Below are 23828 nucleotides of genomic sequence, written 5' to 3'. Positions count from 1 at the left end.
AACCCAGAAATCGATCATCCGTTTCATAACGTATCCCAGTGCAGTATTCTCCATCTGTAAGATCGCCTGGATTTACGTGAATTGCTTCTCGTGTAGACAACAGCCCGTATTAATATGGGTGTCTTAGAAAGGAGTTTGAGCTGTATAAATTTGTTACGGAACGTAGAGAACTCTTGTGAAACGAACTAATGTGCCACTAACCTATTAAACTTTTCCCAGCACCATCAGTATGGAGGAAGAGGTTGTATTTGGACAACTCCCTTATGTGAAACATATTACGGTGGGTCTACATTAGCCTATCACTTGCTCCACGTCGCACGTCCATAAAAGGTGTGTAGATGGCAGCTGAAGGCAGGATGTGCTGTTGTCATATGCGGGGGTTTTGTTGCTGCTGATGTCCAGACATTGGGGTTCGGTCGGTGCAGCATGTTTCGTATAACGTATAGCACCGTTACGTCTCGAACTCACACCACCCATGGGCGTGCGGGGTGCATCCTGATGCTTGGCCATATCCTCCGTAGTTGAAGAAGCAGGTCAGTGATTACAATATCATGTCGATTCTACCCGTCAGTCACTTGACGTTATCCATGGTTAGCAGTCCTGATTTTAATAGTACATTATTCACTCTTTAATGCAATAAACACTGCTTTGAAACTTCCTGACAGTAACAGTGTGTGGGACACGCAGTACCTTGCCTTCCATGGGCAACGGTGTCACAGACATAGCTACCCATATACGTCTCATAGCTCTCCCTTACAAGTTACGTCCAGGAGTGCTAGACCCGTAACGTATGCAGGAGAGCCTCTGAGTTGTCTGAAACGTAGAAGAGAGAAATTGGTGGAAGTGTGTGTGGTGTCACCGCCAGACACCACACTTGCTAGGTGGTAGCCTTTAAATCGGCTGGGTCCGTTAGTATACGTCAGACCCGCGTGTCGCCACTATCAGTGATTGCAGACCGAGCGTCGCCACACGGCAGGTCTAGAGAGACTTCCTAGCACTCGCCCCAGTTGTACAGCCGACTTTGCTATCGATGGTTCACTGCCTACTTACGTTCTCATTTGCCGAGATGGTTTAGCATAGCCTTCAGCTACGTCATTTGCTACGACCTAGCGAGGCGCCATTGTCAGTTACTATTGATATTGTGAATCATGTACCGTCAAGACCGACGTTCATCATTAATGGATTAAAGTTAAGTATTCCACCAGCTACGTCCATTTTTCTAAATTCTAATTTCCTTGTCCTGTTCCAGACCTCACGCCAGCCTGCGTGAGCTAAAACGCGTGCATTTCGGCCTCCTCTAGTAAAACGGTGTTGGTTCTCCTGCCAACCTCAACACAGGCGACGAGGATGGGATCTGCAGCTCGCCGTCTGCTTTCAGCGACGGTGCCGTCCGGTCAGCGCCCTGGGGACCCATCTACTGGCTCGCTTCAGCCCCAGGTGTTACCGACGCTGCCTTCCATTTTGCCCCATGGCGACGCGCCGCCGCCGCCGCCTGTTCTCCCGCCGGCGACGCCCACAGTGGACGCGTCGCTGCAACCGCCGGGCGCCTCCCTGGGTCACGCGCCGCCGATCGCTTCCCGTGACCAGTTGTCCTCCGACATGGAACTCTTGCCCGCTCCGGACCATATGTCGTCTTCGCCCGTCGGGTGCCCCGGCCCGACGGAGGTCGACCCTTCGGCCCCTCCTGTCTCTCTGCGGGCGCATCGCTTACACCGCATGTTGGCGTGCACCCTGGAGCAGGTTTTCAGGCGTTTCCTAGCTCCCCGCGGTCCGAATGGCAGGGTGCGGGTGGCACAGCCTCGCCTGTTGTTAGGCTCCCAACCTCGTCGCATACGTCAACATGGGGTCCTCCGCACGGTGGGCGGAAGCCTTATGGCACAACCGTACGCCGATTTGCGGGGGAGGAATATGGTGTCACCGCCAGACACCACACTTCCTAGGTGGTAGCCTTTAAATCGGCCGCGGTCAGTTTGTATACGTCGGACGCGTGTGCCGCCACTATCAGTAATTGCAGACCGAGCGCCGCCACACGGCAGGTCTAGAGAGACTTCCTAGCACTCGCCCCAGTTGTACAGCCAACTTTGCTAGCGATGGTTCACTGCCTATTTACGTTCTCATTTGCCGAGACGATAGTTTAGCCTAGCCTTCAGCTACGTCATTTGCTACGACCTACCAAGGCGCCATTATCAGTTACTATTGATATTGTGAATCATGTACCGTCAAGACCGACGTTCATCATTAATAGATTAAAGTTAAGTATTCCACCAGCTACGTCCATTTTTCTAAATTCTAATTTCCTTGTCCTGTTCCAGACCTCACGCCAGCCTGCGTGAGCTAAAACTCGTGCATTTCGGCCTCCTCTAGTAAAACGGTGTTGGCTCTCCTGCCAACCACAACAGTGTGTATGTGAGTTAGAGTTTTAAAACTTACTTGTATATCTTAGCAGGTAACAGGATTTCCCAAGAAAAATCAAGGTCCGATATTGCCCGATTATTGCCTTTTTATTGGAAAAGGACACAAATTTTTAGTTCGAAGATCCTGTATTTCCAACAAGATTACAGGGAGGGAAAATAAAACTGGTTCGGGAAATACAGTACTTGAAAAACTATTGAAGCACCCAGAAGATATTGTGGGACGGGAACGTAACATTGTACACGTGCACACCATCAGCGCGTAGGTAAGTTATTAGAGTGGCAATTCTCTGTGACTCATAGAACGGTCATCGGAACGCAGTGGTGTTGTTGGTGTTTAGTTTTGTTACCAGACCTTCTAATGTACATAAGAGGCATGAACAGCGTCAGATGCTGAGTGATCGTTGTGAAGGGAAAAGAGATGGATGGCACTCGCATGACACAGAATTATCAGCACCTAACAGAGTTTGTGTATCTCTGTTCGGTCGACTGGTGTAGTATCCAGATCTTTGGGGGATCCGCATGTGACAACGGCTCCGATGTTGGACTGCATAGAAACGTGAAAGACGGTACATTCTCCGTCAGTCGGATGCGTCTGACCTCCACAAGGAAAGATCAAAGCAATGCGTATCAAGCCCGTCGTGCAATCTTTATACCTGCGTCTGCCATTCGAAAACAAGGGATGCAACATTCTGTGTCATCGGGCAACGTTAATCGGAGACTGTCAGCAGTTGGACTAGGGAAGTACCGCGATATGAGTAGCCTGCCCTTAACACAACATTTGGAGTGCTGCTATGACAGTGAAGCGTGTAGTAGTGATGAATGGTTTCACACTACGTTTGGCGATAAATCGTGGTCCTGCGCCACGCAGGACAACCATCGTCGACTAGTATAACGGAGATGTGGGAAAGCTCCCATTCTTTCAGTGATTTCGAGAGGGTCATTGTTATTATAATTGGCGTCACGGTGTTGGGAGCCATCTGGTGTGACTTCGAATTGTAAATGGTAGTGACTCAGAGAGTTCTGATGGCACAGTGGTACATCACGGACCCGTGCACCCTCATGCATTATGTCTCATGCGATAGTATCGTGGTACCACTTTCCAGCTGGACAATGTTCGTCCACACACAGCATTGTCTGCATGATGTTGCTGTACTCCCATGGCTAGCAAACTCCCCAGAATTGTCCCGGTTACAACATGTGTGGGAACAGCTCTGATGTCAACTCCACCCCAGTGCCACCATCCACGATATCAACAAATGTGGGCCAGGTTGCCTGAGAATATGATACAAGGGCTATATTGCACCCCTCCAATCCAGGCACAGCGGGTGCAAAGTCATGCTGTCAAATACTTTTCAAGTTTGACGTGAGTCTGTAATTACTGAAATAACATAACGTACCCTCTCAAGCCGTGAAGTGTCATTTTGTATCGTCCTACCCTTCTGGGTGCTCTACCTTTCTTTTAGGCAATGTATTCGTAACACTGACGCAGGAAAGACCCTTGTTAATGAACAGGAGACATGCCCGTCACAGAAAATCTCGGAAGCCGTGATACCATTGCACCTGTCGCGTTTTCCCGGACGTGCATCTCAAGCGCACTTTGGCCCGAGTAGTTTTCTGTGTAACTACATTTCAGTGAGTAAGAGTTTCAGACGCGTTTAGCGAGCAGTTGAATGCAGCACAAAATTACGCTCACGCTGAAACAGTGCATGATTTTTTCTCGAGTGTTACGCCAAGCACAGTTCGTGCGAAACGTGTACGGAACTGTTTTCACAAGAGTGTGAAACAGGAGGTGTACTAGCAAAATCTCCAACAAAGTCTCTAATGCAAAACGTGGTGACAAAATGATGCGAAACCGACTCTGTAGTGACTAAAAACTTTACGTATTCGAAAAGAGTTCGAGTATCAGAAAACAGCACGAGCTGTTTAATCAACCCAGAAGAAAAAACGAATGTACCGATATTTTCAGCAAGAGGGACCACCAACGCATGAGGTCTTCGTAGTAAAGAGGACAATCAGCAGAGATAGCGCAGTCTCCTGGCCACGCCATTAGCCTGAACTTTCTCCCGGTGTGGCAAATGAAAGGGTGAGATGTACTTCAATAGCGCTATTCTCGCTATATTTCAAGCAGAGATGCTGCTCTTGTCTCACAGCGTCATAAATCGAACACAGTGCTCCATCGACGTGGATGATGACAATTTTTAGCCTCTTTTGTGATGTCCATTAACAAGAGCAAGTACAGAATCAGTTCTTTTGAAAATACTTTCCGGTCAAGTTTTATTTTTCCTATCCTGTATTAGAACAATCATTTTCTTATATATTTTACTATCGTGACAATGGTATAAAAGGCAGACGAGCACAGGCCAAGATGGTATTCTTGGCTAAAGTAGGTCTAGTATCAAAATTATGCCTTAACTTGAGGAATACATTTAGGCAGTTCTAGAGCACAACTTTGTATGGACATGAACCGCTGACTGTTTGGAATCAAAGCATTTTAGAAGTGATGCTTATAGTATTCTATGGGTGGTGAAATATAATCGAAGAAAAGAGCAGTGTGCAAGCCTTTGTCACCAGTCGCCGAAATTTCGACAACGTTTTCATGCCCACATATGGTCAGAGAAACAACTGCCAGAGGACATGGGTGAACTTGAGTGACTGAAGCATCTGCTACCAAAACACTGTAGCCTCAAATTTCAGTGTGATCATAAAATCATTTTATTCCACATATCTTCGGTGGAAGGGTTCAAGAAGTTATAGGTTATCTTAGATTAAGAAAAACTGACACTAAATTTATTAGAGCATCCAAGACCAAACGAAAGACTTAATATGAATTAAAAGAGATACGATGTTGGGTGGCGGAAGGGAGTCAGTGGTTTGCTTCCGTGACGTCATAGACAGGCAGCCAAGAGAAATATGCCTGTGAGGCGCCATGTACACCTGGAGAGAGACTGCGCTGCTCAGAAGCCACCACTACCAGTAAAACCATAATTTTATCTGGATTTCCACTGCAAAGGATCTGGTTGCCATGTCAATGACCACTGAACGGCTTCTGTAAAATAAGAAAGTCATCCTGAACACGACTGTAGAAATATACTGGTGTCCTGTGTGCTTAGAAAACAACGGGTACGACTACATTCCGTTACTCACTCATTATTAACATTGACAGGCGCGTCTAATAACAATCCTAGCTTGCATCCATTACATGACAGTAACCGAGTTGCTCCGTTCTGATAAATCCGTTCCAGAGGTTAATGATGGTGGCAAATTTTTACTAAAAGACAGATTTTTGAGAAGCAGCTGGCAGGATAGGTCCAAATATTACTTGATGAGCGACTGAAGAGTCTAAATTCTTTGGATAGACAGATGTCACGTAGCTGGAATATGCCTTGAAGCTTGTGACATATCTGGGCAGTAACTTCGCGATTACTTCTTAGGAGACTAGATAATAGTTCTCATTTTTATTAAAAATGAAACTCCTCCAGCTGTACTTAAGATTTCATATTTATTTGGCTACTAGTTTCGACACTGAGTCAACGACATCTTCACGCCCGTACACTTTGATGATAACAATTGTGTGTGGCTGAGTACTAGAAGTCTGTGGTGAGACCAATACGTGCTCCACATGGAGAAGGCGGGCAGTAACCAGTGTCACTAGTTACTGCACGTATTGGTCTCACCGCGAACTTCTAGTACTCAGCCACACACAATTGATATCATCAAAGTGTACGGGCCCGAAGATGGCGTTGACGCAACGTCGAAACCAGTAGCCATATAGATATGAAATCTTAAGTACGGCTGGAGGAGTTTCATTTTTAATAAAAATTATACCAGCTGATGTCCCAACATCATCCAATTTCAATATGGATGTACGAAGAGATAACAGTTCGGTCACAGTTGACTAATGACGTCCCCAGTAACCCACGCGATTACACAGAGAAAATTTGCAGAAAGCGCACTGGAAAAATAAAACATTTGTTCCATACTCTTTGAATATTTTTACACTACGCAACTGCATTAATGTCATTAGCAATAATTACATTTTCTGTAAACTACATGTGTTGTGGTGGTCTAACATTTCCTGCAGTGTCAGTTCGTTTTTTAGCGGTCGAGGTATAAATACGCTGTACCAATGCATTCCATTTTGCAGACGGAGTGACAGTGTAAGAAGCTGTTTGTTTACTATTAGTCGAGTTCATTAAAAGTAGTAAATTTCAGAGCTAGGAACAGAACGATAATTGGTTAAGCTGTGTTTAGTGCGGCGAGGCGAAGGAAACGCGAGTAAGCATATTTATTAATTGTTCGTCGGCGGCTTCGCATCAAGTGCTCCTGAAAGCAAATGCAGGTCGCCAGGGAGCTTCTCGTTCGGTGCCGGAGGTATGCTGGCGAATCGCTTGTCTCTCTGAAAGAGAGAATGCGCCTCATTGTCTGACAAGAAGGCCGGCATATGGCCTTTAATGAACGACCGCTTTCCATACTTCGCATGGAGTCGGTGCTGTAACTGAAACATAGCTACATCGGTAATCAGCGCCTACTGGAACAACCAACGACGAAGTGTAAAAAATACGGTGCTGGTGCGTCCTAAGACACGATGAATCAGTGCTGCGTTATTGGCTTTTATTTTTGGTAAGTAAGAGGTAAACACACGAGACTGTCGGAAGTCGCGTCAGTGATCAGATGTGCCATAACTCGACACATCATTAAATGGAGTCAATAGAAGCATCGCATGCTGTAGAAGCATGCTGAAAGTTAGGTGGACAGGTAAGATAGGAAACAAGTAGGTTCCTCCAGAATTGCTGAGGAGAGGAGGATGTGCCAACTATTGATGAAGGGGACAAGGTGATAGGACAGTATGAAATAACATCCATAGAAGTCGAGAGAACTGTGCAGGTTACTGTTGTGTACATAGTTCCGCGTAGTCAGCGCGACTTTCCCAATAGAGCGCGCCCCGCTAAGCACAACAGCGCAGGCGCAGCGGTCGTCCGTTTCCGCACTACGAGATGGCGCTGTCTTAGAGACGGGCCAAATTCTGCTTCCGCCGATCCGCGTATTAATATGTAACGCAGCCAATGAGATTGCTGCTAATGTAGAACCTTTTCTCCTCGCGGATCACACTCGCGCAGTGATACCTGAACGCACGAGGTATTATAACGAGTGTACAGACCTCCGATTAGTCAGTCTGCATTAGTCTGTAGTCAAGTTTCAGTCTGCACCTAATAAGATTATCTTATTCCTGTACATAGCCATGAAGATAAATGTATAGACGCTTTTGTCAAGTATCAGAGATATGTGAGAATAAGATTAACGTACCAAGACCAAAGGAACTTCAGACTGTCAATTGTAAATAGCATCCAGAAACAAGTTATTTTTAGGCTTGTTATTATTTTAAAAAATGTGTGTGAAAATTAATCAAGTTCTGTTGAAAGTTGATCACCGTCAGTCTGCTACTCTAAGCGTGCAAGTGGCATTTCTATTGTCTGACCTAATGGCAGAAGATAAACACGCCACAATAAGACCACGAGACATATTGCTGACACTCGCCTACTTTGTTAGAGCGACAAGTCAAATAATCTGATGGTGTGTGTACCGAAGGTCTTACAGTACACACACCACAGTTACGAAATCTAGGCCATACAGGCATATATCGAGAAAACACACTATGGGCCATTAAAACTGCTACACCAAGAAGAAATGCAAATGATAAACGGGTATTCATTGGACAAACATATTATACTAGAACTGGCATATGATTACATTTTCAAGCAATTTGGGTGCATAGCTCCTGAGAAATCAGTACCCAGAACAATCACCTCTGGCGGTAATAACGGCCTTGATACGCCCGGGCATTCAGTCAAACAGAGCTTGCATGGCGTGTACAAGTACAGCTGCCCATGCAGCTTCAACACGATACCACAGTTCATCAAGAGTAGTGACTGGCGTATTGTGGAGAGTCAGTTGCTCGGCCACCATTGACCAGACGTTTTCAATTGGTGAGAGATCTGGAGAATGTGCTGGCCAGGGCAGCAGTCGAACATTTTCTGTATCCAGAAAGACGCGTACAGGACCTGCAACATACGGTCGTGCATTATCCTGTTGAAATGTAGTGTTTCGCAGGGATCGAATGAAGGGTAGAGCCACGGGTCGTAACACATATCAAATGTAACGTCCAATGTTCAAAGTGCCGTCAATGCGAACAAGAGCTGACCGAGACGTGTAACCAATGGCACCCCATACCATCACGCCGTGTGATATACCAGTATGGCGAAGACGAATACACGGTTCAAATGTGCGTTCACCGCGATGTCGCCAAACACTGATGCGACCATCATGATGCCGTAAACAGAACCTGGATTCATCCGAAAAAATTACGTTTTGCCATTCGTGCACCCAGGTTCGTCGTTGAGTACACCATCGCAGGCCCTCGAGTCTGTGGTGCAACTTCAAGTGTAACCGCAGCCATGGTCTCCGAGCTGATAGTCCATGCTGCTGCAAACGTCGTCGAACTGTTCGTGCAGATGGTTGTTGTCTTGCAAACGTCCCCATCTTTAGCCTCACGGATCGAGACGTGGCTGCACGATCCGTTACAGCCATGCGGATAAGATGCCTGTCATCTCGACTGCTAGTGATACGAGTCCGTTGAGATCCAGCACGGCATTCCGTATTACTCTGCTGAACCCACCGATTCCATATTCTGCTAACAGTCATTGGATCTCCACCAACGCGAGCAGCAATGTCACGATGCGATAAACCGCAATCGCGATAGGCTACAATTCGACATTTATCAAAGTCTGTAACGTGATGGTACGCATTTCTCCTCCTTACACGAGGCATCACAACAACGTTTCACCAGGCAACACCGGTTAACTGCTGTTTGTGTATGAGAAATCGGTTGGAAACTTTCCTCATGTCAGCACGTTGTAGGTGTCGCCACCGGCACCAACCTTGTGTGAATGCTGTGAAAAGCTAATCACCTGCATATCACAGCATCTTCTTCCTGTCGGTTAAATTTCGCGTCTGTAGCACGTCGTCTGCTTGGTGTAGCAATTTTAATGGCCAGTAGTGTAATTGAGGACCTTGGTTGTAAGCGACCGTCTGAGACGAAGTGGCTGGCACATGAGAGAAAGTTTCGGCGATCCGCACCAGATCAGTCAGAATACTGATGAATATAGGAATGGCCTTTCTTGCTGCAGGGCAGACGCCACAGTAACTCAGCGACGAACAGGAAACACTGCAACGTTCAGACTTGGACGCGACTGGTGCTTACCTGGACGTCCTTGAAGACTTCAGGATTGAGGTCTCCGAGCCGGTTGCCGCTGAGGTCGAGCTCTGTGAGCTTGCCGAGCATGAGGAAGAGGCGCGGGCCCAGCTCGGCGAAGCGGTTCCTGGCCAGCGTCAGCACGCGCAGCTCCTGCAGGTGGCGGAACGTGCCGCTCGGCATCGACTCGATGCGGTTGTCGTCCAGGTGCAGCGCCTGCAGCTCGGCCAGCCCGCGGAAGTTGTGGTCCAGCACGTGAGAGATGTTGTTCTCCGTCAGGTTCAGCACCTGCACACACCCACATCCACACCTCAGACACGGTGCCCCAGATTTGAAACGATTATAGGGGAAGATGTACAAATTACGTGAAAATAAACTGCTAGAAACGAAAAAAAGAACAGCTGCATTACGTATACAATGTTGGAATAACTTACGGGAATGTAGCAAGATGGCGCCATTGCCGGCAATCGTCGATATTTTAACAAACGGACAGAGTTAAATCTACTTCAGTCGTTGCTCAGTTATTTTCTCTGTCGGTAACCCCTGGCGTCAATCATCTGTGATCGGTGTGGTGGCGCTAGTCTTTGCAGTGTGTGTGTGTGTGTGTGTGTGTGTGTGTGTGTGTGTTACCTTTCCGGAACTGCGCTGTAAACCAGTGTTGTAAATTTTCTTGCATACTGCTCTCCTGCTACAGTTTCGCCTTGAAAGTGACAAGATGACCTCCTGCCGAAATATCGGCAGTTGTCGACGACGTCAACCCACTGTATTCCTGTAAGTTACATTAACATATTTCGTATTGCAGGTTGTGCAGCTATCATCTGCGCTAGAACGATACGTGGCACGATGATGGAAAATATTAAATTTATGGCTCAAGTAGCTACGCTCTTATGGTATCCAGCAGCCCACACAGTAGGACGTTGCCCACTTCGACGCTAGGCATCCTGTCCTATACGTTCATCTCTGCAACCTACATTCACTTCAACCTCTCTGAGTAGAAAGTTTGCCCTCTGACTCTTCCATCTATTAATAAATAAGCTAATAGTTAATGCCCCAGGACCTACAATTACGAAATATTTAAACTGTAACGATAGCACAGATAATGTTGAGGGGAAGCCGAACTACAGACAACGTTTTAGCCGGCCGGTGTGGCCGTGCGGTTCTAGGCGCTTCAGTCTGGAACCGCGTGACCGCTACGGCCGCCGGTTCTAATGGATGTGTGTGATGTCCTTAGGTTATTTAGGTGTAAGTAGTTCTAAGTTCTAGGGGACTGATGACGTCAGAAGTTAAGTCCCATAGTGCTCAGAGCCATTTGAACCATAGTGCAGTACGTCATTCAGCCAGTACACGACTACGGTTCTCCATCTCAACGCTGGTGCCAGTGTCACAACATTCCCAGTCGTACTGGGACCTGTAAATTGTTGCATTTTTACTATAACAACTATCTTCACTTAGAACTGTATATTGCTATTCTCTCTATCAACAACCTGTCTTTGCTGCAAGATTTTCCAGAACATTTGCTCACTCCTGTTTGTCAATGTTATATCAATGTTATATTCGTGTTAACAACTCCAGTGAATCCTATCATTAGAGACAGGTTTTACACTACATTACTTTTTTCAAGTTGTATGCTTTGGGGATTATTTAATACCAAGCAGTTTGGTATTAATCCCTGACTGATTCTATAACCCTTTCGACATACTGTTCTATAAATACTCTCTTATTTCCTCACTATTTCTAATTTTCGGACTCTTGGCGTAGTACATTAACCTACGTGGAAGTAGTAAGATGAAGTACGTGCATCGTCTCATCATTTCTTTCTATCCAAGTATATTCAAGAACAATTTCTGTACTGTCAAATGAAAACTTTTTTCCAGACCGAGACTCGAACTCGAGACCCTTGCCTTTCGCGTGCAAGTGTTCCACCGACTGAGCTACCCAGGCACTACGTGATGAACTAAGGTCACTGTTGGAGTCCCGGGCTACAACAGCGCACACTCCGCAGTAGGGTGAAAATTTAATTGCGAATTTAGCTTTCCATTTTGCACCTTTCAATTTCGGGATTCCTGTCTTCAGCAAGCTGTTATGAACGACTGTTGCGCATTTTTCTGTTTGATATTTGATCTATGTTTCATATAGTATTTTACATCGGAACACTTTTCAGACTTTCACCCCCAGCCATCCCTGTAATAGAAGTTTAACACATTTCGTTATTCCATTCTGAAATGACAGACTTCACTTTGTTTCTACTGCAATCTTCTACCGAAATTACAATACATACTGCGGGAGTATAAGATTTTTTCCAAACGTGGAAAACAGTCAAGGTACAACGTCGTCATGTAGCAGCAAACAAATAGTTTGTTCAAATTTAAAAGCGTTGCAACCGAGAAACGAGAAAATCTTGTTAGTACAGTATTCAATAATCAATGTCTTACATTAATAATATATTACGGAGCAAAACCAGTGTGTGAAATCAAATGAAGAATAACGTTACCGGAAACTGGTCACAAGCGAAAAACACTTTGAAACAAAAGATTTTGGGAACTTTTAGGAAATTTTCTTTTTCAAGACAGCGAAAATAGTTAAGACACTGAAGACACTCAGTCCACTCCAAATATCACGAGTTCCATCTTAGAGGACCTCCTTCCCTTTCAAGGTACAACATGGTAAGTTTCCAAAAATATAGGGCTTAACCGTCCACAAGTTACGTAATTAGTTTTAAAAATATACTCAGTTTTACTCACCATAAGATAAAGTGACTTTAATCTTTAATACAGTTGTACAGGACTTGAATAATACGAAGCTGTGGTAGTATTTACAAAGGCTGCACAGTACACAATCTGACGCCACACAGCAATAAAAGGAGAAAAAAATGGCGGAACCTTCTTATTGCAGTCTCTGTTGCGCATTCCTTCACGTGATTGTAATTGGTCATTAGATTGAGACACTGACAATGATATACCATGTGTTCCTAGGTACACTATGCACTAGAAACAATTCTCTCCTCAGCTGAGAAAAATTCTTCATTATGTATCCACTACGTCAGGCATTCATTACCACAAAATATTTTATTGTATTCGCGCCAACCTTCATTTCTAAATCCTGCTGTAACCAATAGTGCAAAAGAAATTAATTTTGAAGTTGTATTTACTATCGCTAAAAATGCATGAATCCTTCTGTAGTAAACTTACACTAAATTATTCAATTACTTATAATATTTTGTAGAATTCAATAATATTGTTCACTTGTTAAATGCTTTCAGACCAAGAATTGTAGACAATTCAGCTACTTCGTCAGATGTACAGAACATTCATACAAATGCCAACATAGTACCGTAAGTACATGCAAGCCATTTATTTGGAGGGATGTAAGGCATAACCTGTCGAAGGAGCGTATATGAATATCATACAGTCCGAAACGCAGCGGTGCACGTTTTGTCAGTCTGTAATCTATGGTATTTACTGACAACCATATCGTACGTTCTACAAGCAAGCTCGACATGCAATATCCTGTAAGCGATATCTTATCATGGAGAGGCAGTTTATGAAATTTAGTCAGATCTATCGTGGAAAGTAATCTCAGACCCTCAGCAACCTGATGGAAGAATATGGAAATGGGCCAAAACTGGTTTGGTGATTGATCACAAATCTGCATATAAATCAAACCATAACAAGGGGGAAAAACAAGGGACGCTATATGGCCAAGGGCACAAACGAAATCATAATACGGCATTGTTTTCTTCTTATTCGAATTCAATATGTATGCAGAATCCTTAACCTGCATACCTCAGTAAAATTTCATTAAATCATCACAACAAGTAATGCACTGCAATAATTGAAATGTCAGGTAGAAATAAACAACTGATGGTCGTCTACAGTGAAGTTTCACAACTCTACATACTGTTAACACAGATAATCTGTTAAACAAGAGTTTCATCGGTTTGCAGCCGGCAAAAAAAAATCAAACGAAAATGCAAATCATTACACCCACCGCACAATTAAGAGTTCGCACTTAACAGTGAATTAAATACAAGCAACAATTATCACATTTTCTCATAATGGTAAAAGACAAGCGTTCGTCATTTAACTAACAGTACATCGCTACCACATACGAAATACCTCTCTCTAAGCAAAAACCAGTACTAAGCGGTTACACTTAACAACTGATCAAGAAAGTTTGAGATAACTGTTCACATACACATCAAATACGACACGCGATTTTTTCACTGGTACCTTACATAGCTGAAGCTACAACAAAAAATTCGTGAAGTACCAGGAATTGAACATAGGCTTTATGCTTTTCGCAGGCAATCACCTTACCAACTGCTTATCCTAGAACGATTCCCTGCCCAATCCTAACTCTCAGTTTCACTATGCCAAACACTAGCATGCATATTGCGAATGGCACAACCACAAGGGGACCAAGGCTCATTGACTGTTTATTTCATATTAGAGAAAGTGTTATGCTTTGGAAAACATTCACCTACACATCCACTAGTCCCATGGTATTAATAGAAGCCACCATGACATCTAGTCTGTGCCGGCCGCTGTGGCCGAGCGGTTCTAGGCGCTTCAGTCCGGAACCGCGCTGCTGCTACGGTCGCAGGTTCGAATCCTGCCTCGGGCATGGATGTGTGCGATGTCCTTAGGTTAGTTAGGTTTAAGTAGTTCTAAGTCTAGGGACTGATGACCTCAGATGTTAAGTCCCATAGTGCTTAGAGCCAACATCTAGTCTGTATTAGGCAGACTAGGGCAGAAAGAGCACAGAGTGCATAATAGTCAGATTTACCCACTCCTCACTCCGACTCCTCTACGACAGTATGCAAAGTTGCCAGATTGCTCTCTCCCCTCACACTAATGCATCTGCCACACGAAAATTAGTCTATGTATAAAATGGAAGGAAAGTCAAAAAATGGAGGAAATTCCTAATTTAGTGGGGAATTCAAAAATAGCCCAATTGTGCCACTGATTCCCCCCCCCCCCTCTCCCCGACCCAAGACCCCTATGGTGTCACTCTGGAAGTAGAGCTGTTGTCCTAATGGATTTCAAGATGGCGGACCAGGGATACTGGTGCAGTCTGCATTGTTGCCAGGTTTCCCGTGACATCACTCTCCTGCAGGTACTAGTTAGACAACAGATGGTTTTCTCCTGCGGCTGTGGAGCTGTGGTTCTGGACAAAAAGCATTGTCTCCCAAATTCATCCTCCCTCCCCTTGTGCTGTTTCTAGGACAAAGGGAATTGACCCACATGAAAGAAATGATTTAGCACTCAACAAATACAATTTATGTCAGTAATAACCTAGAAATATGAATATAATACTAGTGTGGACATCAGATCACTTTCAATTTACAGGAAGAATAATAGTTCAACGTTTCATCGGCATCAATGTTAAATTTCCATCAAATCAAGTTACACCTACAATGGAAATCAGTGTTAGTTCAAGAAAAATACTGTAATCTGTCAAAAAGTGTATGGTCACTGATGTTCAGCTATCTGAGAGTCTACTAGTACAGATTGTTGGGGACTTGTTTCAATGTACAGTACGAATTTATTGCCACTTATCTTACTGTTTGAATCCAGGACAGAAAGAAGGTCAGTATCAATCGCAATGTCATGAGCCTTTTTACTGCATTGCTGATCTAGATTTCAACTGACTGTGCAGCCATCGTCAGTGCATTATAATTTGTCATGTAGATTGAAGGCAATCGTGACGACACATTTTCCAACCTAACTCAGGCAAGTACCAGCGTTAGTCCAACTCAACCAATTGCATCTACTGAATGAATGTACTACAACACCCCTAGTACTCTATTAACTGCATTATACCAATAACAAGTCTTTAAGAAGTATTATAGCGCATTTTCCTGCATAAAAATCCTTACATCGGACTCTCGAGTTGTGGCTCGTGACTATCCGTACTATCCAGCCTACTTTACCTAGCCTCCTAACTGACGTCGTATTAACACTTCTCTGTGATATAATAAGGATTAATTTATGGTACATACTGTAGTTTTCTAAAGCTTGATGAACTGCGCACTGCCTACAATGCTGTGGTGGCCTTTCGAAATGCTTGATGAGTATTTTGTGCCTCTAGAACGTGTGGAGTCAAATCATAAGGTGTATACTACGTTGTTAATACTGGATAAATTAACAGAAACGCTCTTATGCGTACAATAACTAGAAACCCTCTTCCAGCGGTCACAGGCACCAATGGACACACGTAGGGAGCAGCATTGTTGTCAAACCTGAGTTCTTTTCTTCTTCAGTTTTATATCAGATGTCCAAAGTGCATAAGTTGTTAAATTGTTGTTTGGTGCGTTCCTTCGTGTTTCAGTGAGGGAGTCTGAGTGGGGTGATAACCAAGAAACCAGTAGTGACTATGAGTCAGAAACTATGTCCTGTAATGTGACTTGATCCTGGAGCAGCAGCCAAAACTACTGTCTTATAATTCAGTAAGAGCAGTACTATTGGAGACTGGATGTTTGGCAGCCATCAAAAGAGAATTTACAGATATCTGGCCTCTATTGCTTTTCGTTATGTGGTTGCTCTACCTTCCGCCACATTGGGCTGAACAGAGGAGAGTCTACAGTAACGAACTGCGATATAAGATTCAATCGCGCTACAATGGTTTGAGAAGGAATGTTGATGACATAGCCGTCGAGTTCGTCTGATCTGAATGCGTCTGAAACGCAATTTGCAGGAGTTGTGTAAATATATCTGTGAGATACCTTTAGAAGGAACTGCTGAATATCTGATTTGTTTGCATGCTAGACCTGCTGACAAGCGTAAACCTGCATGCGGAATGTAGATTAAGTTGTAGCAGCAGACCTCACTATCACGACCATACACAACCGACGTCAGCAAAAGACTTCCGAGACAAGCCTTTGCTGAAGGAAACATAATTGCGTTCATCCGAAATAATTTTGGAAATTATGTGGAAGTATACAGTGTCTATGTCTAATAATTAACTCGATACTTCTTCAGGATAGGTGTCGTAATACAAGGGCTTAATCGTGCTACATTGGTTTGAAGGTGTGTGTAGAGTAGTTCACTATGATTGTACTCTAATACAAAAATTTGAGGCACCTCTCCGACTTGCTACTTTAACTGTATGCTATTTGGTGTAGTGTGCTTTAGTTAGGTACAGAGAAACGCAGGGATTACCCTACTGTAAAAATTTCAGCACTAGATAAATATGTACAGTAGTATATAATTCACTTGAGAGATACCGTGCCGGGAAAACTGTGAAATTGCATGAAGCATATTAAATCATTATCATATGATCATGAACACTTTTCTCAAATACAGTGTAATCGTTCTTGAACTTCGTAAGTTACAGAAAGCAAATCGAAGACATATTGTTGGAACTATTCTCGGAAAACACCATGTGCTGCAAAGGAAAATCATCACAGAAGAGCAAATACGTTCCGCACCATTTACAAGAACTTTCATTCCATAACAAGTCGTTATATCAAAGCACTCTTTTCCTATTTTACCTGGATTCTAGCTAATGTATACACGACACAAGATCCCTTGTTGAGGAAAACGTATTCATATCGTTGTAAATTATTTAAAAACCTTGTGGAAACCTCTGATGTCGGTACTAACATCAATATTTGTCAAAAACTGTGGAACGCTCAGTTCCTTACTTTTTGTGGTTTTGAGTCCACCTCGTAATGGAAAAGCCTTAACGTTGCAACCCAATGCCTTTGTTCTGCACATATCAAATCTATACCTATTAATTTCTACATGTTCTGCTACCTATGTTGTACTTTCGGAAACAAACCAATTCTTGAATTTATCGAGGTTATTATGAATTGTCTGAATGAAAAGATCGCTACCGCTGAACTGGAAAGGGACGCAGTTTTCGTAATAACTAGATGCTCAATGCCACCCAGCAAACCTATCAAAGAAATCCGTCATGCAGAATCGACGAGTAAAGAAAGTAACAGCACGGCGCGAAAGTAGTTAGATAGCGTGCTCCCGTTGCCTTGCCATGTGTACTCAGGCATGTGATGTGCATCGCCACGCTAATGCGTCGATATTGAACTGCGACATACGATTCACTTTAATGCTGAAGAGATCCTCCCCAGCTGCGACACTGTGGTGTGCAACAGTAATGGATGTGTCAATTCCTGCAGTGTTTTTAAAACTGAGGCGTGTTTAAGACTTTAGAAATACATATAAAAGTGATGCATTGCTGGAACAAAGAGGCCAGAAACCGTCCAGTTATAGTTAGCCTTGCTCTGTGTGGGAATTCGTGTAGTCTACTATGGTGGGATATTCAGTTCGCACTGGACAGCAGATGTTTTCCTACGTGCCAAACTGGAGGCACAATTGCATTATCACAGGACTTCTGCCTGCCTGTCTGCCAGGAGACTGCATGACATCATGTGGACCGTTCTACACGATAACTGCTCTGACTCGAATGGAGGCAGCCGACCTAAGTGTGTGCGTCTCACCGGTGGTGGCAGGCTAGTGCTTGCGCGGGCACCCCCAGCCCAATCTGATGGTTCTCCAGAGGCTTGTTGGCTGATGATCACAGAAGCCCCAACACCCGAGCGACGTGCCTCGGAGTCAGCGGAGCGGCAATGCAACGCTCGTCACATTAAACAGGTCAACTGTCAATCGACATGTTGTGAGACTGCATGGGAAATAACTAACAGGCGCTAATGTAAGTTAAGTTCTGAGTGTAAACCTCTCCTATTCCTGCCCCACACACTCAACAATTCTAGGTGCCTGCTGTGGCAAGAAGCTATACAGTGTTTAAAGTTGGGATTAATGGTCTAGTTCTGCTAACCACAACGTTTCCCATCATTTCAACCTTAAGGTATGTGAATTTCTCACCATTTTAAATGTAGGAACAGAAAGTAGGTTAGCAGGAAAATCCAGGCCGGTTACTACCAGTAGGGTGAAGAATATAGTTATGTAGGCAAAAGGATAATACTGACATGCTTGGACCTGCATGAGAGAGTCACTGATTTTTGTGATTGTGGTTAGCAGTCTAGTATCTCACCAGATGTCCAGACTGGTTACTGCTCGTAGGGTGAAGAGTATGTTTAGATTTCCACAGTTTTGTAATTCCTTCCTTATTCCAACAGAGAGGTTTGGACCTGTCGGGGAACTGGCTTAGAATTACATGGTGGAAAAATACCCTTCCTCTCAGGTGAAGTAATGCCCTTTGTTCTTGCAAAGGGGGAGGGGGATGACGTTGGGAGACACTGCTCTTCGTCCCAGAAACATTGGCTCACAGTGGCAGGAAAAAAAAACATCTTTTGTTTAACAGGCAGGCTTGCACCTGCAGGGAAAACAAACATATTTGTCTCAGGTGAATGATGTCAGAGGAAACCTGGCAACAATGCCGACTGTACACTATCATGAATTGCGGTAGAACAAGATACCATGTAGGATATCTCACCAATTTAATCTTAGGACAACTGACCTATTTCCACAGTGGCATCATAGGACTGAGATGAAAACTCACTAGCACAATTTGGCTACTTTTTAAATCTACTGTCAGATTAATTAATTTTCCGCTACGTTTTAATTATTGATAGTTTTATATTTGATTTTATCTGTGGTTTATGTTAAGTATGAATGTGTTATTCTTTATAGGAGTGGATATTTTGTGTGTTTATGTATTTCTCTATAAGTGTGTGTGTGTGTGTGAGAGAGAGAGAGAGAGAGGGGGGGGGGAGAAAGAGAGAGGGAGGGAGGGAGGGAGGGAGGGGAAAGGGAGGAAAGGAGGGAAGGAAGGAGAGGGAGAATTCATTGCTTATTTGTTCCGGTTGTATTTCACATTTCTGTTGTTATTGTTTTTGTGGCTAATATGGTCAGTGAGTTATTTCCTACATTGATTTCGTCATTAATACTTCCTTTTTCACGGAAAGAGCTCTTTGTGTATGAAAGCTTTAGTTGTATATCTTCACTGTAATAATTTCATGTCCTGTTCCATGTGGAATGGCTCATGTTGGCAGTACTGCACGCTGTAAACACACACATGTTCAACACACGATGAAAAGTGCAAGTGAAATGTTGTAATGAACGTGAGTAAAAAAAAAAAAAGAAAGAAAGAAAGAAAACGCTGGAAATCGGCCATCTAGGATATGGAGACCGAGCAAACACATCTCCAGACCCACACAGCCAAACATTTGGTCTAGCAAGACTGGAAGTAGCGAGTGAAGCCAACTATAATTTAACCCCACGAAACATGTGTTGCAGAAGTTGTTTCTAACCCGAAAAACGATCAGAAGACGTGAGAAAACGTAATACAGTAACATACTTATCACCACCACATAATTCATTTATTATACGTGTAAAAAATATATTACAGACCACTAATGACGTTTCATAAATAAAAGGAGCGAAACGCGTACGGCAGAAAACCAACTGCCTTTCATTTAGTTGCAAAGGTGAAACTTATCTCCCTGGATTTCGAAGCAACTAAGGAACGACGGCAATGTTTAATTGTGGGAAGCAGTAGACCTAAGTGATACCGTTAAAAATAGACAATAAGGCCAATTTCAATACCATCAGATTATCAAAATTTATTTTATATTTTACTGAAGTGAACATGCCGTTCTACGATACTTCCGTCAGTACAATGACGGAAGTCCGTTCAGTGGACACGCTGTGTATACGTTATTGAATACAGATGTGTCACGATATTCATAACTGAAATGTAAATACAGGGTGTTTCAAAAATGACCGGTATATTTGAAACGGCAATACAAACTAAACGAGCAGCGGTAGAAATACACCGTTTGTTGCAATATGCTTGGGACAACAGTACATTTTCAGGCAGACAAACTATCGAAATTACAGTAGTTACAATTGTCAACAACAGATGGCGCTGCGGTCTGGGAAACTCTATAGTACGATATTTGCCACATATCCACCATGCGTAGCAATAATATGGCGTAGTCTCTGAATGAAATTACCCGAAACCTTTGACAACGTGTCTGGCGGAATGGCTTCACATGCAGATGAGATGTACTGCTTCAGCTGTTCAATTGTTTCTGGATTCTGGCGGTACACCTGGTCTTTCAAGTGTCCCCACAGAAAGAAGTCACAGGGGTTCATGTCTGGCGAATAGGGAGGCCAATCCCCGCCGCCTCCTGTATGTTTCGGATAGCCCAAAGCAATCACACGATCATCGAAATATTCATTCAGGAAATTAAAGACGTCGGCCGTGCGATGTGGCCGGGCACCATCTTGCATATACCACGAGGTGTTCGCAGTGTCGTCTAAGGCAGTTTGTACCGCCACAAATTCACGAAGAATGTCCAGATAGCGTGATGCAGTAATCGTTTCTGATCTGAAAAATGGGCCAATGATTCCTTTGGAAGAAATGGCGGCCCAGACCAGTACTTTTTGAGGATGCAGGGACGATGGGACTGCAACATGGGGCTTTTCGGTTCCCCATATGCGCCAGTTCTGTTTATTGACGAAGCCGTCCAGGTAAAAATAAGCTTCGTCAGTAAACCAAATGCTGCCCACATGCATATCGCCGTCATCAATCCTGTGCTCTATATCGTTAGCGAATGTCTCTCGTGCAGCAATGGTAGCGGCGCTGAGGGGTTGCCGCGTTTGAATTTTGTATGGATAGAGGTGTAAACTCTGGCGCATGAGACGATACGTGGACGTTGGCGTCATTTGGACCGCAGCTGCAACACGGCGAACGGAAACCCGAGGCCGCTGTTGGATCACCTGCTGCACTAGCTGCGTGTTGCCCTCTGTGGTTGCCGTACGCGGTCGCCCTACCTTTCCAGCACGTTCATCCGTCACGTTCCCAGTCCGTTGAAATTTTGCAAACAGATCCTTTATTGTATCGCTTTTCGGTCCTTTGGTTACATTAAACCTCCGTTGAAAACTTCGTCTTGTTGCAACAACACTGTGTTCTAGGCGGTGGAATTCCAACACCAGAAAAATCCTCTGTTCTAAGGAATAAACCATGTTGTCCACAGCACACTTGCACGTTGTGAACAGCACACGCTTACAGCAGAAAGACGACGTACAGAATGGCGCACCCACAGACTGCGTTGTCGTCTATATCTTTCACATCACTTGCAGCGCCATATGTTGTTGAAAATTGTAACTACTGTAATTTCGAAAGTTTGTCCGCCTGAAAATGTACTGTTGTCCCAAGCATATTGCAACAAACGGTGTATTTCTATCGCTGCTCGTTTAGTTTTTATTGCCGTTTCAAATATACCGGTCATTTTTGAAACACCCTGTATGTATTAAGTCCTTAATTAAATCAGCCCTTCAGCTGCTCACAATGTTCTCTGTTTAAAATTACTTATAATCTTCTTTACTTTCTCCCCATGGCTCTTTTTCCTTTCCTTTCCTTTTACTTGTCAGCCATGGCTTCAAATACTAGCGGCAAGCATGATAACAGCGAACTTTAAGCAAGTTTTAGTAATGAATGTATTTTGAATATTTCAACGAGCAGCAACATGTATGAAAATACTACACAAGACAAATAGTAATATTTGCAACCATATATCCTATTATGTAAAATAAAGAAAAATTGACTGATCATCGTGTAACACCACGAAACACGTTAGGAATACATTGAACTACATGTGTTATGCTGAAGGCAGAATTATCCAAGAAGGCACGGTCGAAAAAATCAATTCAAGATAAGAGTACTTGATTGTAACTGACTACAGAGTAACACACATGTGTTCGCTTATTTTATCCACCTGAAGAAGGAATGGTGACGTTAAGCACGTGATTTAAGTCGACTCCGAAGTAGCTGTTACATCACACTCCATGAATGGAGCATCACAGGAAGACAACGTATATTGCATTAGTACTGCATGTTGAAAATAAGGAAATGCGACGTACTGATACCCAGAAATCTGCATGTTATCCGTTACATCGAGAAAGGCACACATCTAATGTCGGTCTGTTCTCTTAATTATTGTGTTTTAGATTTTAGTGGCTCCTTCCCTCCTTCCAACAATAGTTCCCCGTACTGCTATAATATTACGACTGCTATCCTGTTTCACTATATGACTGTTTAAGCTACAACGTAACAAGAGGTGAGATAGTCAGATTTGAAGAAAGCAGCGGGCGTATGATGGAGAACAATTGTATTTGGCAACCCTCATCTCAAGTAAACTATGATTTCATCGCCAGTTTTATTTACACGTAATCTCGATTTCCTTATTTCTATGTGAAACGTGCTACCACTCGTGTAGAACACAGCACGCTATATTCATTTGTTAGACCTTGCAAACAACAAATGCAGGTAAACTGCAGATTCTGTCTTCTATATTCCCGAAAGGTGTTCGCCATTGTACGATATCGTGGACTTCCACTGAAGATACGATCAAACGGAGTATCTTATCAAGTATGTATTTGGCTCAAGGTGAGGAGTACTTGACACTGTAGTACGTCGTAATGGAAGGTGAAAGTTCTAAGGAAATGAAAGTAACGAAATTTGTGTCCCTTGAAAGCGTAATAGTACGTCCAATGTTCTCAATTTACATCAACGATATGTCAGATGGGATCAGCAGCATTGTAAGATGCTACCGCGTACAGTACGGTGTCACTGTTGAACAGCCTTACGGTAATCCACAGGGACTTTACGCTAGATTGAACGAATAGTGACTATCTTCAAATGGAGGTAAATGTCGGGTAATAACCATAGTAAAGCGATAGAAACTGATAATGTGAGGTACAGGATTTGTGGTCAACATCTAGAACACATTGAATCGGCGGTAATACTAAAAAATATATGAAATACAGTGATCACTTAAAGTCAGTATTTGGGATGGCACATGGAAGACAAATCGTTGGAATAGCAGTGCGGGGGTAGGACAAGACAAGTCGAACACCGTGAGAATTGCTGATGCTAACCAAGACTGCAGGTCGCGCTGCTGTATTTGGCCACCGAAGTCACCTGTGCATTGCCTTCAATGCATTGAAAGTGTCAGTCGTGAACAGAACAGTATTTTACGTTTACCTGAGAGCAGTATGTCAGACCTAAGCAAACGCGAATGTTGACAAACTGTTCGTGCTCCAATGATGAATACTCCCTTAACCAACGTAGACGAAGCGTTCGGTGTTTTGAGAGGCACCGTACCGAAGATTAAGTCACATTGTGGATGAAAGTGTGTACTGAGTGTTGAACGACCGTGACGTATGGTCATTGAAGAG

General features: G+C 43.7%; 1 protein-coding gene across 1 annotated transcript in view; it reads right to left on the bottom strand.

The window, feature by feature from the left end:
- LOC126235137 (leucine-rich repeat-containing protein 15-like) overlaps nt 1-23828 on the bottom strand; it is a 273873-nt gene that overhangs the window by 37840 nt on the left and 212205 nt on the right. Inside the window, exon 5 of the mRNA XM_049943870.1 lies at nt 9673-9951. Within this exon, the coding sequence (XP_049799827.1) occupies nt 9673-9951 (279 nt within the window). The remainder of the gene's footprint in view (nt 1-9672; nt 9952-23828) is intronic.

This window comes from Schistocerca nitens, chromosome 2 (assembly GCF_023898315.1).
Source record: "Schistocerca nitens isolate TAMUIC-IGC-003100 chromosome 2, iqSchNite1.1, whole genome shotgun sequence".
Classification (NCBI taxonomy): Eukaryota; Metazoa; Arthropoda; class Insecta; order Orthoptera; family Acrididae; genus Schistocerca; species Schistocerca nitens.
This window is presented reverse-complemented; position numbering and strand designations above follow the sequence as displayed.